The sequence below is a fragment of the Gordionus sp. m RMFG-2023 genome, chromosome 2 (assembly GCF_954871325.1).
Source record: "Gordionus sp. m RMFG-2023 chromosome 2, tfGorSpeb1-WG-v2, whole genome shotgun sequence".
Lineage (NCBI taxonomy): Eukaryota > Metazoa > Nematomorpha > Gordioida > Chordodea > Parachordodidae > Gordionus > Gordionus sp. m RMFG-2023.
The window spans coordinates 37,462,910-37,481,467 of record NC_088776.1 but is presented as its reverse complement, the minus strand read 5'-3'; the positions used below and the strand labels follow the sequence as shown (position 1 = coordinate 37,481,467).

General features: G+C 26.9%; 1 protein-coding gene across 3 annotated transcripts in view; it reads left to right on the top strand.

Annotated features, from left to right (window-relative positions):
* LOC135925226 (rab GTPase-activating protein 1-like) overlaps positions 1-15,412 on the top strand; it is a 61,734-nt gene extending 46,322 nt beyond the window's left edge. Inside the window, exons 13-20 of one of the 3 annotated variants that reach the window (XM_065460449.1) lie at positions 9,852-10,037; positions 10,223-10,351; positions 12,424-12,516; positions 13,133-13,243; positions 13,771-13,875; positions 14,077-14,160; positions 14,202-14,244; positions 14,338-15,412. In XM_065460449.1, coding sequence (XP_065316521.1) covers positions 9,852-10,037; positions 10,223-10,351; positions 12,424-12,516; positions 13,133-13,243; positions 13,771-13,875; positions 14,077-14,160; positions 14,202-14,244; positions 14,338-14,363 — 777 coding nt within the window. In that variant the 3' untranslated portion in view covers positions 14,364-15,412. Of the gene's footprint in view, positions 1-9,851; positions 10,038-10,222; positions 10,352-10,852; positions 11,071-12,423; positions 12,517-13,132; positions 13,244-13,770; positions 13,876-14,076; positions 14,161-14,201; positions 14,245-14,337 lie in introns of those variants that run through there. The other 2 variants (XM_065460450.1, XM_065460451.1) reach the window with 2 other exon arrangements.
* Positions 15,413-18,558: the final 3,146 nt, after the last annotated feature.

Genomic DNA, 18,558 nt, shown 5'->3' with positions numbered 1-18,558 from the left:
TGCGGATTAAAATAAAATTTTACTTTTAAATAAATTTTATAAAATTATTTTAAATATATCAGAGACCTGCAGGCCCGGCCCGTGCCGGGCCGTATTTTAAATTTTTTAAATATACCCGGGCCGGGTCTAAAAAAAATTTTTTTTAACATATCCGGGTCGGGCCTAAAAAAATTTTTTTTTAATATATCCGGGCCGGCCTAAGATTGTTAAACCCGGGCCGGGCCTTAATATTTTTTATAAAAATTTTTACATTATGAGTTAATGGTTAGATTAATATAATATTGGGTGATGGTTAACAGTACCTAACACCCACAGATCGATCTAATTATTAATTTCCTGCAAATTTATTCAAAGTATTAATATATTTTTTTATAATTCATATCTAAATTTTTACAACATATTTTACCAAAACAATTAAATAAAGGAATATCTTAAATAAGCCCCAATATTCAAGTATTATTAATATATTTTTTTATAATTCATATCTAAATTTTTAGAATATATTTTACCAAAACAATCAAATAAAGGATTATCACTTCTTAAAGTTTGTAATTGATTTTACTTAATATAAAGCATTTTTTAATTGGGCGGCTCATCAAAGCGAATTTCTAATTTTAGCAAAATTGGCAAAACAGGTATTGGCAATTCCTGCTTCAAGTGCAAGCTGTGAGCGGAATTTTTCCACTACTGGGAGAATTCTTGAAGAAAGAAGAAGTAATCTTCAACCTGAAAAGGTAGATATGCTTCTCTTTCTTCATGATAATTTGTGAATTTTTAATATTTTTCTTGAGTATAGGGTTTCGTCAATCATGCTGGTTTTTTACTTTGCAAACTGTCAAATATTTATTGCATTTATTATATTTACCTTGAGTCATGAAAGTTTTTAATCTAACATTTTTCATTATTTTTTTTACAATATTATATAATACAATTATCTTCTTTTGTTAAAAATTTTTATTATAAAATAAATTATATTGCAATTAGATTATATTTTCAAAATACTATTTATTATACATGCATTTTTTTAAATAGCGATTTATTTTATAAATTAAATAGTAAATTAAATACAATATATTATATTCTCAAAATATTTTCTATTTTTATAAATTAAATATTAGTTTTATTTTTTTTAAATGCAATATAAAATATAGTATATGCTCAAAATATTATTACCATTTTTATGAATATTAGTTTTATTTTTATAAATGCAATATAAAATATAGTATATGCTCAAAATATCCATTTTTATAAATAACAGTTTTATAATTTTTATAAATTCAATATAATATTCTCAAAATATTAGCTTTTTACATGTATTTTTTAAATAATAAGCGATAATACTCGCTGAAAAATATGGTAAAATACCTCATAGGTGAATTTTTATATATATACCAGGTTGAATATAATTTTAAAAAATTCCGAGCCGGGCCTGAAATTTTTTTTTAAAAATATCCAGGCCGGGCCTTATATTTTTAAACCCGGGCCGGGCCGTAAAAATTTTTTTTAAAAAATATCCGGGCCGAGCCTCAAATTTTTAAAGCCGGGCCGTAAAAAATTTTTTTAAAAAATATCCGGGCCGGGCCTAAAAAATTTAAAACCGGGCCGGGCCGTGCAAATGGTACCTCTGCAGGTCTCTGAAATATATAATAGGTAAATAAAAATTATCAAAAATATTTTCTATTTTCATTTTTAATTAAATTAAGTTTTTTATATGCCTTCATAATTATATCATTGATAAATATTGATACGTTCAGTCCCAGTTGATGGGCTTATTATTTGTTAAGATATATTTTGGTAGGCATTTGTCAAAAATATTGTAGTCCGTATTATTGTTTGGAAATTAGCTATCCATCCAGTAAAATGCAAATTGTACTTTAAAAAGGTTCAAGAATTATTTTATAGCCAAATAAATACCTCAATATTTTAAGTATTAAGCTAATTTAGTAAGATTTTGAACATTCAAATTTTCTATTGTGGAAGGATATTTTATTACTATAGAATTTATATCAATTATTCAGTATAAAGTTATTTTAATTAAAGTCATTGATAATAATCTTTTAAATTATAATTAGACATTATTGATATCTTTTCTAAAAATATATTTATTACTTCTTATCGGAGATATGGTTTTAAAATATTAATTAAAATAAGATAGCGCATACGCAACATTCGGATGTTTATAATTTTCTAAAAATACTACTTTTAAATTACAATCATAATGATATATTTGGTTTATATTATGTTACATTTTTATCAATAAAACCATTAATTAAATAAAGATATTATATGGAAGTAAATTATTTTATTAAATATTACGACTACTACAAAAAAGATGCAAAATTATATAGTATTTTATCATTTTTTGCTTATATTACCACGAAATTAAAACAACTTAAATTTATACTATGGGTTTTTATTTTATAATTTTGTAATCAATGTTTAAAATATACTTTGGAAAATATTTTATTAATAAATTGAATGTATAATCTAACACTTGTCAAACAACAGAATACGGTTAGCTGAGAGGGTTAAATGCCTTGCCTTTATTTATGCTAGCGTTAATGTGTCCGGATGTGTTATTTTTCAACTTTAAATTATTTTTTGAGCGCATTTTTTTTACATTTAAAAATTTGATTTTACTGAAATGTATTCTATCATGTTGGGAATACCAACCCTATAAATTTCAGACAATTTCGCTATGAACTTAACTTATTATAATTTATATTCATTTTCCCATAGATTTATAAAATATAAATTACTTAAAAATTAACAGCGAAATTTGTTGACATTAAAGGGATGGATTTGAGCTTGAACGGGTAATGAAGGAAGATTTTTGAGACCTCGAAGAAATCGCCAATGACTCGAGGAGAGCCATCAGATTTCGGAATGACAGAGCAGCGAGCCAATTTGATAGTTGTCCCCTGCCTCGATCACACCAACGGCCAGGAGTTGCTAGAAGATCGGTAGATAACTGGCATTAGGTTCACGGGCATGTACATGGCGGAATTTGGATACGTACGTGATCGAGCCTAATTCTGAACCCCCGATTGGCGACCGCCTTGGTGAAGGGTGACATCAGGGGACCCACCGTGAGCTTGGCCTCAGCGATGTTCAGATAGACCTGTGCGCCGATGTCTCAATCAACGGCGGCGGTTTTTTTTAATTTTTTTATGGGCGTTCGGCGGCGGTGGCGCAATATTTATTTTAAAAATTTTTTTAATGAATTTAATTTATAAATTTATGTATTACATTTTTTATAATTTATTTAGGCGATCTTTTCTAACACATTGTTAACATAGTTTAATTGATTTTAAATTATTTCCTGTCTCACTCCAATTTAAATTTATGTATTTTCTCATTCTCAGAAATAGACTAAGGAATTGTATTTTTACTCAGATCAGAGTCACATCAACAACACATATAGAAATATTCTATTGATTTTTATTATAATTAAAATAAATTTGGAATGCAAGCAAAATATAAAGTATGAAATATAATAAATCAGAATTCAGATTTAGCAAATTATAATTTTCATGAATAAACAGTATTTTATCAAGATTTGTGGGACATAAAGAAGTCCTTTTAGCATTGATAATTAATCCAATAATGGAAAAAATTCTTTCACTGGGTGTACTGGTTGCATGTATACAAAGAACCTTCCTAGCTAAATTAGCAAGCATAGGAAGTTCCAGTCGCTTTTTCTTCCAAAAAAATAATGCATTTTCTTCTAGGATATTATTTTGGCTGAGAAAAATATGGCATTCTTGTTCAAGATTACTAATATTGTTATAATCGTTAATAGGAAGGGAATGTTTACGAGCTAATTTAGCTATATAAGAGCTTGATGTTTGACCATTATCCTCAACTTGAATTTCACTCTGTGCATTTCTATCATGCTCTAAAAGTTTTAAATGTCGAATTAAAAATTGCAATGATGTAATAGAATTCGAATTTAAATATTCTGAAACAACTTTGAGATTTTGAAATCTGGGATCAAGTAGAGTTGCTAATATCTAATGTTTAAAATATAATTTTATTAATAAAAATACAAAATAACTTGAAGCTCAGTAATGGGAAACTATGGTCAAGCTTTTTCCATATTTTCTTTTAAGCATATAATATCTGAGCAATCAGATCTATTGATTTGTATATGAGCTTCTATTTCACTGAGAAATAATAACCCTAAGTTTATTTTAGATCTCTTTTGGGAGGAAAGAAATTCCTCCGACTCTCGGAATGGATTTAATACTGCGTAAAGCTCATCAATCATATCCCATTCATTATTAAAGAGTTTCAAAGATTGTTTTCCTATTTTATTTAGAACTTTATTTACAGGAATTTTGTTTACACTGCGAACACTTTCTAGCATAATTAATATGCTATGCCAGCGGGTAAGGCAATTTAATTTTAAAGTTTTTGCATTAATTAGATTGGTTGGTGCAATGCCATTTTTATTATCAGACATATCAAAATGGTCATCAAGGTATGGATCAGAATCATCAATATCCAAGATATTACCTGTCTCATAAATATTGCAGAATTCACAATGTTCAGCCTCAATTTCACATTCCAAATCAGCTACTCGATATCTGAGTGCTGAAATAATTTCTCTAATTTTTTTAATGAGAATATCAATTTTGGTAAATTTTTTATGTCATCAACTGTAGCCAAATTATGAAGTCCATGCCCTAAGCATAAATGATGCTCATAATCCCCTAATCTGACTCTTCTTTTGACATTGGCCCCAGCATCAGTTACCATTTGTATTATTTTGGCTTTTAAATGGAACTCCTCTTCAATACTAGCAATCTCAGATAATATTGTTTCCCCAGTATGCTTCTGAGTCACATTTCTAGTTGCTAGAAAATATTTTAAATCAAAATTTTCATCTAAATGATGAAGACTAAATGTGATATAATTTCGACGCTTGAAATGATCGGTCCATAAATCAAAAGTGATAGGACAAAATTTTGGTCCAGAATCAATCAAATTTAAAACATGCGCCTTTATAGATAAATAAACATCGTCTAGTGCACCCCGACTAATGGTTGTCCTATTTGGCAATTATGACGTGGAATCAATTATCTTATATATCTATTTTTTGGGCAATTTATTTTTTAATAATCATTTTATATAAATTTTAAACCTTTAGAAAATCTGTCATTCCTTTATTGTTTATAGAATCAAATGGCATTAAATCTAAGCAGAACATCAAAACCTAATTTCGCCCTATTAGACATATTTATTTTAGACATTAAAAAGATATTTAAAAACATCAAAATAATTAGAGCTAATAAATTATATATTAAGTTTATGCTTTAAAAGATATTTAAAAACAAAATAATTAAAGCTGGAATGAAACAAATTATAAATTAGATTTAGTTTTAACTTTCTAAAATAAAGTTTTAAAAAATTAATTTAATAAATTATATATTAAATAATACTTTAAAAAGATATTTAAAAAACATCAAAATAATTAGAGCTGGAATGAAACAAATTATAAATTTGATTTAGTTTTATTTTTCAAAATAAAGTTTTACATAATTAATTTAATAAATTATATATTAAGTTTATACATTAAAAAGACTTTTAAAAAATATAATAATTAGACTTGGAATGAAACAAATGATGAATTTGAATTAGTAGTACCTTTCAAAATAAAATTTTACATGATCAATTTAATATATATATTAAGTTTATACATTAAAAAGATCTCAAAGAGCTGGCAATAAATAAACTAAAAATTTAGTGTTTTGAACTTTCAAAATAAAGCTTAATAAAATTAATTTAACAAACCAGTTAAAAATTTTAAATGAATAATAATAAACAATATTACTAACCTAAGAGCCATTTTTTATCTTTTATATTGTTGCTGCATCTTGGTGTTGGCTTTAAAAACTTTTTTAGATTTTGAATGGATTTATTATTATTCATTTTTTCTGTTAGTTTGTGATAATTGATGAGGTGCCGAGATTGATTGCTTGTACTTATATTTTTACTAAAACATTTTATTTCATAACTAAAATAAAATATAATAAATATAAGTCTAAAATAAAATATAATAAATATAAGTCTAAAATAAAAATAAATTACTGTGAAAATGAATTATGTTTATTCGAATCTTCCTCATCTTTTTTCGCCAATTTTAAGTAAGGTTCACTATAAATATAATCAGGCATTATTGTGCTTTTCTTATTTTCATTCTTCAAAATAAGATTTCCAGAGTACCTCCAGGCATAACTTGATTTATGATTAGTAGAGAGAGTTGTTATTCATAATTGTATATAGGGTGGTTTAAAACGTGCAAGTCCATAAAAATAATTAATATGAATTGTTTGTAGAAAAAAATATGATGTATGAATGTAAATGATATACACTAGTCTATGATATATAGCAAAAGAATACAATTCATATTTTAATTTTATTAATGTTAGTATTCAAATTAAAATAATAATAATTTATTATATAAATATAATTAATATGCTTTCTATAAATTGCACACGCCGCGCCGCCGCCATAATAAAAATCGGCCGGCGGCTTTTTCGTTGTGAATAAAAATACCGGCGTGAGCCGGCGGCGCACAGGTCTATGTTCAGAGTATCCTCCTTTGATGTTATCGTCTGCTGGGAGCCTCTGGTTGTTCACTGACAATACCATTGGAGGATATTGTTAATCGGTGGTAAGACTGTAGATCCTGCTTGGGGCGCACCAAAATCATTATCCACTCCAGAAAGCGAGCCTTCTAAAGATTCGATGATAGACGATACCTCCTCATCCAGACTATTGATGTCTGAGGAAGCCGAGGGTGCGGATGAGGGGTTGCCTATCTTCCATTCTTGGATTTTCTAATCTTCTGACAACAACGAAACCACATCAGACGAAGATTCGGGTGGTTGACTGACAACGGCTGCATCCAGTGATAGCGAAGGCGGTAGATTGTTCCAAGATTCCGATACACCAGATCCTTAATCGTCATCGGGCAAATTTGTCGGTCCGAACCCGAAATTTTTTTAAAAAAAAATTACCGACCCGGCCAGCCCGAATTTATTTAAATATAGAAATTAATTTTTATATTTAATTAAAATAAAAGACATATGTTATATGTCGTTTAGTTTCAATTAATAAAATCAAATATTTTTATTTTAACATAAAAAAATTCAATATAAAATTGATAAATTTAGATATATTTAAAAAATAATCCAAGGTCCGACCCGGCCCGAACCCGATTATTTTAAATAAAATTAGGCCTGAAGCCCGTTCGGGCCGGGGCCGGGCCTAACTTTGCATATTTCTACTTTAAATCATTAAATACCCCAAAAAATGGTTTATTAATATAAATTAAATGTAAAAAAATAAATATTTTAAAATTAATAATTTAGACAAACTAGAAGAATAGGAAAAAATTTATAACATCATTATTATTTAATTGTTTAGATAAAAAAATTTTTCATTGATAAAATGGTTGATTAAATTATTAGAAATGGATCTTTCGTATTAAGAAGTCTTGGCAGTATATGAGGTAGTAAGAATTTATCATCTCTTATATTAAGTCATGTGCAATTATTAAATAAGTGTTTGTATTTTTTTTGGTTAATATTTTTAAGCATATTTTGAAATTTTTTTTTTTTTTTTAAAATGAGTCGCATGAATAAAAGATGCGAGTGTTTCAAGAAAAACTTTAAATATTCAACGAAATGCCATATTGCATTGAATAATTGTTCCAATAAATATTTATTTTTTAATTCGGATTTTTTATAAATATATATTCATGTGAAAATATTTAATATTTTTTAAAACAAAAATGTCTTAACCTCATCCCTTTTTATTCATTATATGTCTTAATTTTATACTATTTACTTTTTTTTAAATTCACTTTTTAAATCCCTTATTTTGGTCTTTAAATTATATGGTGCCAGCCGCAAAAAAAGGAAGAAAAAGTAATTATATAATTTTATTTTCATGGGAAAGATTCCGAATAAAACATGGGGATTATAATATATTCTTAATCTATCAATTTAGATGATGTGCAATACTAATAATTATTATTAATGTAATATATCAGTTACAATTAAAACAAATAGTATTTGTTTTACAAAATCGATTTTATTTATTCATAAATTGATTTCCTTATTTAAAATCAACCAACATATTCATTGGGCAACTTTAAATTATAAATAAAATAACTTATTTATATAATTTATTGTTCAAGCCTTAAAAAGAATATTAGAGGAATTATTTGCTTTAGTATAGAATACAACATGTATAACAATAATTTGAAATATTATTTTATTGAAAATTATTAAATGTCAAATTTTTTATTTTAATTTAAATGAACGAAAAAATTTAAACCCGGCCGAAGACCGGGCAAAAGGGCTGAAAGAGGTGTGGACCTCCTCAAGAAAATTCCTAGCTACGCCACATCCATATGGGGCGACTACATAAATTTCTTTTATAATAAAAGTTCTTAGATTTTTGAAAAGGATTTTTGCATTTATTTATACAATTGTAATGAATGATAAGAAAAAAATAATATCGAAATATTTTAAGAAAAAAATAATAATTAATTAAAAGTAGGAACATGAAAACTGGCTATAATCTTTCAACGATTTAATGATGATATTTTCTGTAAAGGATCCATCGGAATTGGTCAAGAATCTAAACACTTAATTATAACACATATTTAACATAAATGCTCCATGGATGACTCAATTTCCAAACTTGAAGCGGATCGATCACTATATCTATAACAAATGCCTACTATAATATAATATTTTAACTTTAGAAAGCTCATCAACAGCGACTGGGCGTGGGCACCTATAATTTAATGAAAAGTGATAGGAAATATTTTTTATAATTTTATTTACATTTTGTTTCTTTTTTAACGCGTAAATTTTTTTTATTAATTTATAATATATATAACTATATTCCAATCAAATTATAATATAATATAATAAAAACTCATTCTATAAAAACGGAGGTGGGACTACAAGTTATCAAAAAACATGAATATTTATATTTTAAAATGGTAATTGAATATTTTGTTTTAAAAAATAATATTCTCTAGGTTCTGATATAAGTACCCTTATTTTACCGCCTATATTTTTAAAAAATTTTAAAGTTCCGCTTGACATATGTCCAAGGGAAGAAATAACGATTGGTAAAAGAACATAATTTGTTAATTACTTATTATATTTACAAAATTAATAAAATATTGTTCGAAAATTTTAATTTGCTTATTATTTATTTACGGTTAAAAGATTATTATAATCGTAAAACTCTAATTTGTTAAATAATCTCCTTTTATGATATTGATAATGTCAAATTTTGTTCTTTATGTTTTGAAATAGAAAAAATAAAAAATTATTTTAACCAAAATTATTTATAAACAACCGTCTATTTTTGAAAAAAATATCGCAATAATTAAAACATAGCTGTCCCAATTTTAATTTTTTTTTGCAAATAGATAATAATGTTTAATAAAATATTAAATTTAATAAATTCGGATAGAGAAACACATGGGTCTTTCAGGTTCAAATTATGCAATGTAGATAAAAACCTCATCATTATAAATGTAAACTTTTTAAAAATACTTATAAACCAGAGATTATTTTTAGCAATATTTTTTACTTTTCTTAATTTGTTTAAATCATATTTTTCTAGCATTTTTAAAGTTGTTGACCATTGATATCTCCGGAATTAGTTCCAGGAGGTTAAAATTATGGTCGATTCCTTCTAATAATGGTGTCTTAGATGCAAACTTTTATCTAAAATAAAAAGGTCAAAGCTGTAAAGATATAGATGATATGGAATTACCCTGTCTTGAATGCCAATATTTTATATGTATATATCAGGAAAATTTGCCTGCCTTATATTCTCACTTTAACGAGATCGGCATAGAGGTTCACATGTTTGCCTCCCAATGGTTTTTGACGATTTTTACGGCCAAATTCCCGCTCAACATAGTCTTCAATATATTGGACGTTTTCTTGTGCCAGGGCATGAATACTATATTTTGCGTGTCTTTAGCCCTTTTAAAGGTTACTCGCTTACATATTTATTTTTGAAAAAATAGTGGGGATAAATGATGGAACTAGAACTGGGAAAACAAAATAATGTATTTGAATTACAAATGCTGTCTAGCCATAAATTTATGAATGAGAGGCTGAGGAAATGTTTTTGTTAAATTGATCCAAATGTAAATATACTTATATTTATTTATTAGATGTCGGAAAAAGAGTTGCTCAATTTAGACTTCGAAGAAGTTTTGAAATTTTTTCGCGTTAATTTACCCAAAAAATTTAGAAACCAAGCTTCCGCTCATAAGATGATGGATATCGCCAGCTTTATAAAAGTGCTTTAAAATAGATAAAATTAGGGGAGACCAGGTCTGTTCGCATTGAATAGCCTCATAATTAAAAATAAAAATTTTTTTTTAAATGTACGATATAATTATTTTAAGTCCATATATAAAAAAACATTCTATTGCATAGAGCCAAATACCTGCCCTCCCCGATTTGAGTTAGTAAAACCTTCAAGCCTTTTTTTTATGGTCTTGAATTTTTGGGGATTGTTTCATTTATTTTACAATATTTGGTAAAAGAGCAACTTATATACGTTTTTTTAGGTATGGAAAAATATAAAATTATAAGTTTTTCAATAATCGATATATTACTTTTTTTAAGTTATAAAAAAAGGTATAAACTTAAAAAAGAAAATTATAAAAGTATAAAATATTTGTATAATCGTAATTTTAAATAATAAACGAACATCTAAACTTATATATATAAAGCAAAATGTACAAAAAAGAAAAATATAATATTTAAATATCTGCTTTAAACACCCCCTTTAATAGGTCAAACGATCGGGAGGGTTCCTCCTATGTTTAGGATACTGGTTTTCTAACTGTAAGGGGGATTTTGGTCGAAGGTCTAAACTATTTGAATTGATAAAGATAATTATATTGGTTCCGTGTTGATGGTGGCCAACGGGGAGAGGGATGTTGGTCATACGTTCAACAGGTATTTCAGCAAAAGTGAAGTAATTTGCCGGCTCTATACAGCTAACCTACCATCGATTCAAGTTTAGATTTTCGTTCACGATTTTTAAATAACGGTTATTCAAAAACCTACAATTTTTGCATAATGAAAAGAAAATTGTAGGTTTTTGAATATCAAATTTAAACAATCCCCCACCCACCGCTAAATGATTGCTCTATTAGATATTTTATCTTGTCAAGTTTCTATTTTGAGATGTAAGATTTGAAACGTGATTTTGAAATATAATACAAGAGCAAAGTCATGATTAATTATTGACCCATTCAAAAATCTGACATTTTAAAATACATTTACATATACCGGGCCAGTTTATACTAGATAAAACAACTAACATAAACTCGTCTTTTTCAAGGGCTCTAATCTGCTGTCAATTATTGAATCACTTTTCATTTTATCAAAATGGTTTTCGTTTTTCATTGCTTTGTGACAAATTTAATAAGCCAACATATCTATGTAAGGCTGTGTCCTAAATCAAAAAAAAAATTTCTTAAAATTTTTGCGAATCGCAAAAATTACGGGAGATTTGGGAGATACTAAACATGTCCCGATTCATACATTTATTTTCAATTTTAAAATGTTTGATATGAATGATTTACAATTTCTATTTTTTATATTATTTGTTGATACGACTGAGCGTAGAAGAAGGCATAGATTTTTAGAAGGCCGGTATATATGATATTATTTATATTATATGTATTAATTCTAGAGATCAAGGACTTTTTAAAATATTTGATAGTATTCCATCTTATCCTGACAAATTTCGTTTTCAACTACATTCTTATAAATTTGGAGTCTATAGACACCGCTATAGTTAAACATAAAAACATAAATTTTATTAAATTTTGCCTTTATTCCAGAAAATATTTTCTTTATTTCTTCATATGTAAGATCAAAGTTCTTACCAATCTCTTCTAATTTGATTTTGCTAGCAGCGGTGTCTCTATATTTAAGATCACTAGTGCACCATAAATATCTATATCTGCTAATATTTTCCATTAATAAATATTCGGTTGCCATTTTAATCCCTCAAATTGTAAAAGTTTAAGGAAAAAATGATTAAAGTTTTACGAATCGTATAACTTTTAAGAATCATGTGATTTGCGCAAAATCGAAAAAATCATTTAGGCCATCATTTTAATTTTCCATTAAAAATGGCTTATATTATTTTTTTCGTTAAATTCGCGCAAATTGCGCGAGATAATTTTTATGCAATTTTTGATATTTAGGACACAGCCTAAACTATATTTTATTACATAATAGTATATTTAAAATTATTTATCTGGGATAGTTATTATCTTATAATTTGTTAAAGATAAATTTATATTAAGTAATTTTTAAAAAATAATTCTTTTTATGTTAAAAAAAGCAGATTAGCAATAAAAAACTCAAGAAATACGAAAAGGAATACCTCGAAATGAAAGAGAAGGAAATGTTTGAAAAAGATCCCGTCGAAATATTAAAAGTATTCGTAATGATTTTAAAAATTTGTTCATTTTGATAGAAGCCATAAAAAAATGATAAGCTAAAAAGTGTATAAATTATCCATCAGGTGATTTTTAACCTATTGTGTTAAACCCGACCCGATATTTTAAAATCATTTTATGATCCTATATGGGCTAGCTGGCCTCTGATCCATACTCGAAAGAAATAATAGAACACGACATGTGCACAAATTATCAAAAAAAGTATTGATTGCTTTTTAAAATAGCGGAAAGGTTATCTATAAAAAAGCAGATTTTACTTTTGTAATCTTTTTATATGCCTTTCCAACAAAAATTGTTTTAAACGACGATTGCTCAACCTTAACAAGATTTGCAAATACTTTATAAATACATTTTTGGTATACCAAAATATATCGTCGATACCTGCATATTTAGACATCTTAAAAGTATCGCTAAACAACTTTCCTTGTGAAAAGGGTTTTAAAAACATTTTATTTGCCAAAACTAAAAATAGAATGATAAAAACTAGTAATGTAAGTCCCTATAAAATGAAATAAATAAAAGTGCTTACCCTTTTGCCAAATAAATTAATCATAAAATGTTTTCTATATATATATATATTATTTTTTACAACAGAAAGAGAACTCAAAATTGAAGGAGGCCTACATGCGACTGGAAAGGGAAAATGATCATTTAGCGCAAGAATTAGTTTCAAGCAAAATTAGACTTAGGACCGATTTAGATGCCGTTAGATTTTTCCCCTTATAATAGTGCGCACAAATTGAGATTTTTCATTTTTCCATACTTTTCAATGAAAAAAAACATAACGAAAGTATTGAAAAGGCAAATCAGTTTGTATTTTTTTAAATAGTTGATAGATAGGAAGAAAGAATTTGTACGATACCATTTGAAATGCATTATATGCTGAAACGCTCAATTTATGCGCACTATTAATTATTACGATTGCGATTTATTATTATATTTTACCATTTCTATAAAGCAAGAAAATTCAGGGTCAAATTTTATGAAATCCTTCTTAATTCACTATTTTGAATGGTTTCGATTGTTTTTTTTTATAAATTGTTTCGAGAAAAATTTAAATAAATGAATAATAAATGTTCCATTAGCAGGGCTTGGATGCATATATAAAATTTATTCCAAAATTCTTAATTAATATTCGTGAATATTTCAATTAAATGAAATATCTGAAATCACTGCACTAGTTGGTATAGTTTAAATAATGTTATTTTTTATTTTGTTTTATAATAAAAAAGACCGAAGATACAGCTGAAAGTTTAAGTCTAGAACTGGAACACGCCACAAAAGCATTAAAGGACACGGAAGAGGATAACAAAAGATTATTGCAAGAAATTCAACAAGTTTATTTTGCTTAAAAAATATTCATAACATATTATACTAAATAAATAATTTTATTTTGTTATAGTATACTTTTTATTAAACGAAAGTGAAAATATTAGTATGATTTTCAATTTTTCAATAATTAAACAAACACATCATCGAATTGATAAAGTTTTTCCATTCTTATATTCAATATATTATTTCTACCCTTAAATAAAAAGGTGAAGCAGATGTGCCGGCGTGAATTGCAAAAATATGAGACTGAAGCTCTTGATAACGAAAAAATAATGGACGATTACAAACAGGTTAGATTATTTTATTAAAGGAAAAACTATCTCTTTTGTAGATAAATAATGCAAAGCGAGGGAGGAGGAAAATAAATGTTCAAAGTACTTTTTTTCTTTCTTTGCACCATAAAATGCATCCTAATGTTATTTATTTATTTGTTATCAAAGAAAATAATTTTTTTTTTGAAACTCTAGACAAACGGCACCACTTTAACTCATAACTTAGGAATATGATTGACTACAACAAAAATGGAAGAATAAATGCTCATAAAAAAATTCTAATGATTCACAAATTAATTTTGGTTTGCATCATATAAAAAATTTCAGCTGATAAATTATCGCTGAATTTCATTCGAGTGCTTTTTATTAAAAATTTTGAGTTTTCGCTGTTGATATATAGGCGAACTAAAGAAATATGCCAAAGTTAAATAATAAAACAGTAAGTCTATATATTATGCACATTTATCCATGGGTTTTTTTCCTTCTACATTCTCTTAAAACGGGAAACTATGATATTAGAACGCTCCATTATTTCAGCGCCCAAATTTTAAAAGAATATTTTTTTAAATACACTAATCATATAAAAATTGATCACAAAAACCATTTCTTGTCATATCATAATATTATATAATTTTTTAGGAATTAATAAATTATATAAGTTTATAATCATATCAATGATGTTTGATGTATTTCATTAATATTTATTCTTTTTTAAAAAATAATTTTTACTGAGATATTTAAATGTCACACAAATATAAAATGCATATAAACTTCCGGATTTTGATAAGGCATCCCACTCTTAGCGTTTAGATTGTGCTTTTTTTGCCTTTGAGAAATCTTATATTAGGGGTATATATATATTATATAATTTTTTTTTTTTAAACTTTACAAAAAATTTCGATCTGGATGAAAATAAATACTATAATTTGTCTTCACATATTCTACTATAAATATAATAATGGAAAGCAAGTTTTTTTTAAAAAAAACAACAAATGTCACATTATATTTTCTATTGCCTTCTTTTAAAAAAATATATCACAAATTGGTAAATATTTATAATCGTTTTTTTTATATTAATTTAAAAAATTATTTTAAGTTATCCGACAAGATATTTCTTATTTAATATATAATCTAAAATTATAAATTTTATCAACCCTTTTAAAATTGGTCACATCATAAAAGTATCCTTACAATTTTATACATTCATATTTATTTATATAAGAAAATTATTTATTATAAACTTTATAATATTTTATTTAAAATATTATCGTAATTTTTGTGGAATTATATTGCATTTTTCATACTCTTTAGAAGAAATGCTATTTAAAAAGAAAAATATCTTGGTTTTGATATTTCCTATTTATTAAATTTAAATAAATAGATACATATACACTACATATAATTTGTATTCCTTTATTATTGTTTTATATGTCAGAAATAAGGGCCCGACTCAATCAATGGCTATGTTATGTAAATTTTTTATGAAGGTAGGGAGGGGGGTGCAAATCTGCAAGAAATTGAGGTTTTTGGAGTATGCTTTTCATATTTTGTTAATTTTACTTAAATTATATTTCTTAGTATCCTGGAATGTAACAAAACTTGGTGCCCTTTTTCCTCTTAAGATCTCATTAATATAGAGTTTTTATTCCATTGATCAATTTTATAAGAGCGAGTTTTTAAAAGATCCACTGTAATGACTTCTATTGCATAAAAAACATATTTAATTATTTTACTCTTTGAGGTTCCCATATTTTTTTAGTAGATATTTTTGTTAAACACAAAAGTAACTTTTTAATACTATATTGCATATGCACCATCAAAATTATCCTCGATGGACACATGTGCTAAATTTTTATATCATATTGCTGGTAAATCTCGGGTTATCCAGGTTAATATCTATAAAATAGCAATTAATTTAACTAACAAAGAAATTTTTATAAATACTAGTGATCATTAAAATAAGCCGACAATTTTTTAATTTTTCCGTTTACTTGATTAAAATAATTCACCCGATTTATAATATTATAATCGTTAACTAATCTAGATTTTCATTTTTTTTCTTGGTTATATAGTTATAAGCATGAATGGATCTCAAAAATAATTACTAACTACAGAAACGGGCAAAACAAAGTAGATTTTACTAAGTTTTTGTTATCTGTCATTCTATATCAGTCAAATAATTTTATAACTTAACTAACTTATATGTATCATGTCACATTTATTTAAAGATTCATTCCTTAAAATCTTTTTAATAATTCTACAAATGTTTTTTATAGAAAATATAAAGTAAAAAGATACTATGTCAAATAGCAACCGATAAAAAGAATGTATTTTTCCGCACTAAAAATATTATCTAAATATTTTTCGCTAATAAAAATGAGTTAGATAATTTAGTTCAGGAAATAAATCTCGTTAAAATTGAGCGATCATGTTAAAACAAATTATATAATTATCATTTTCTGGGCCACTATTTGCCTCTTGGCATTGGCCTACGCAGCGGGGTGGGGCAGGTGGACAAATCCCCCCCCCCCCCCACCCAAAGCCAAAAAATGCAGATGCCGGATTACATTTTTCAAAAATGTTATTGTTAATTATATTTGTTAATATTTATTCCATATTTAATTACATTTATTTATCACATTCATCTACTAAGTTATTTTATCAATCAACTTCGATTTCAAGTTTTCCTTGGCGTAATTTATCTATTATTTTCAAATTTTAGTGGTGTAATATTTATCTAAATTTCAAGTCAAATAATAATTATCTCTGAAACTCCTTGTCCAACAGGGAGAAAGAAATTGCAAGCTTGTCCAACGAGATCTAGTCTCCGCCACAGTAACAGCTATTATGGAGTTAGAAGAGCCGATTATTAATGCTATTACTGAAATTTCACAATGGCTTAAAAGAAATATTTCCTCAGAAGCAAGAAAATTATTGGATTCAATACTTATTCCAAATTTTTTTTCTCATTAGAATGTATTATTTAATTATACAACTATTTTATGTAATTGAAGTGTTTTATTAAATAAAAGTAAGTAAAAGTACAAGTAAATTTAATACAAAATATCACGTATATATATATCATGAATTCAATCCTTCAGGTTATATCATTTACAAACGAAAAGTTAATATTATATTCAATTTGAATTCAATTTATATTACAGTTCTCCCCACTATAAATTGAATTCATCGTGATAACGTAATGGGGGTTTTGAAACTTTTTTCAAGAGTTGTATTCTCATGTTCTGCCTTTTCCACTTCTTCGGTCAACGTAACGGGTATTTCCTTCTCTTGTGTATGTGCATCCCTCAATTGATCTGCATGCTTGTTTTTAACGATCCCCTCTGATTCCACATCGTACAATATTGCGCTTTTTCGTTGTAACACTTTTCCTTCATGCCACCCTGCTGTCCTTTCGTTTGCTATCCAAACTTTTTGCTGCTCTACAAACTCCCGAGGTTCAACACTTCTATCTTTGTAGTACTTTTGTTTCCATAGAGCGTTTTCCGTCCTTTCTCTCGTTGATAATTTCCACTGATCCAATGTCGTCCTAAGCGACCTTCCAAACATCATCTCGGCAGGAGATTTACCAGTAGTTGCATTGGGAGTATTACGGTGAGTAATTAAAACATTTGCTAAATTTAACTGGTCCGGAGTCCCACATCTCCTTCCAGCATAGAAACGCGTCTTTATCGTCCGTATATATTGTTCAGCCAAACCATTCGATTTGGGGCTATAAGGGGCCGATCTAAAATGTTTTATATTGTTTTTAAAAAGAAACGTTTTGAATTCAGATCCAGTAAACTGAGTACCGTTATCTGAGACAATGTAGCGAGGTAACCCAAATCTAGCGAAATAATTACGCAGATTATTTATTACACTCGCCGAATTAATATGTGTTAAAATTGCAACTTCAACCCATTTGGTAAAAGCGTCTACGCAAATTAACCAATATTTTCCAGATACGGGGCCTGTCAAATCAATGTGTAATCGTTCCCAAGGTCGGGTTGGAATGTTCCAATTGTATAATGGCACTTCTTTAGCTCCCGGCCTTCCTTCTTGACAACTCTTACAACATTTAACAAATTCTTCAACATCCGTATCGAGATTTATCCAAAACACGTAATATCTACACAATGATTTCATCCCCACTATCCCAGGATGTCCTCGATGAATCACATATAAAACCTCCTTTTTTAAAATATCTGGAATAATAATTCTATCATTATAAAATAATAATCCTTCTTCGAACGAAATATTATCTTTAATCGAAATATATTTTTTTACAATCTCCGAATAATTATTTATATTATCAATATACCAATGATTTTTTATTAATTTAATAATCTCTTTTAGGTTTATATCATTGCTCGTTTCACTTACGACTTTACTGCGTGTGAAAGATAAATCCTCTAT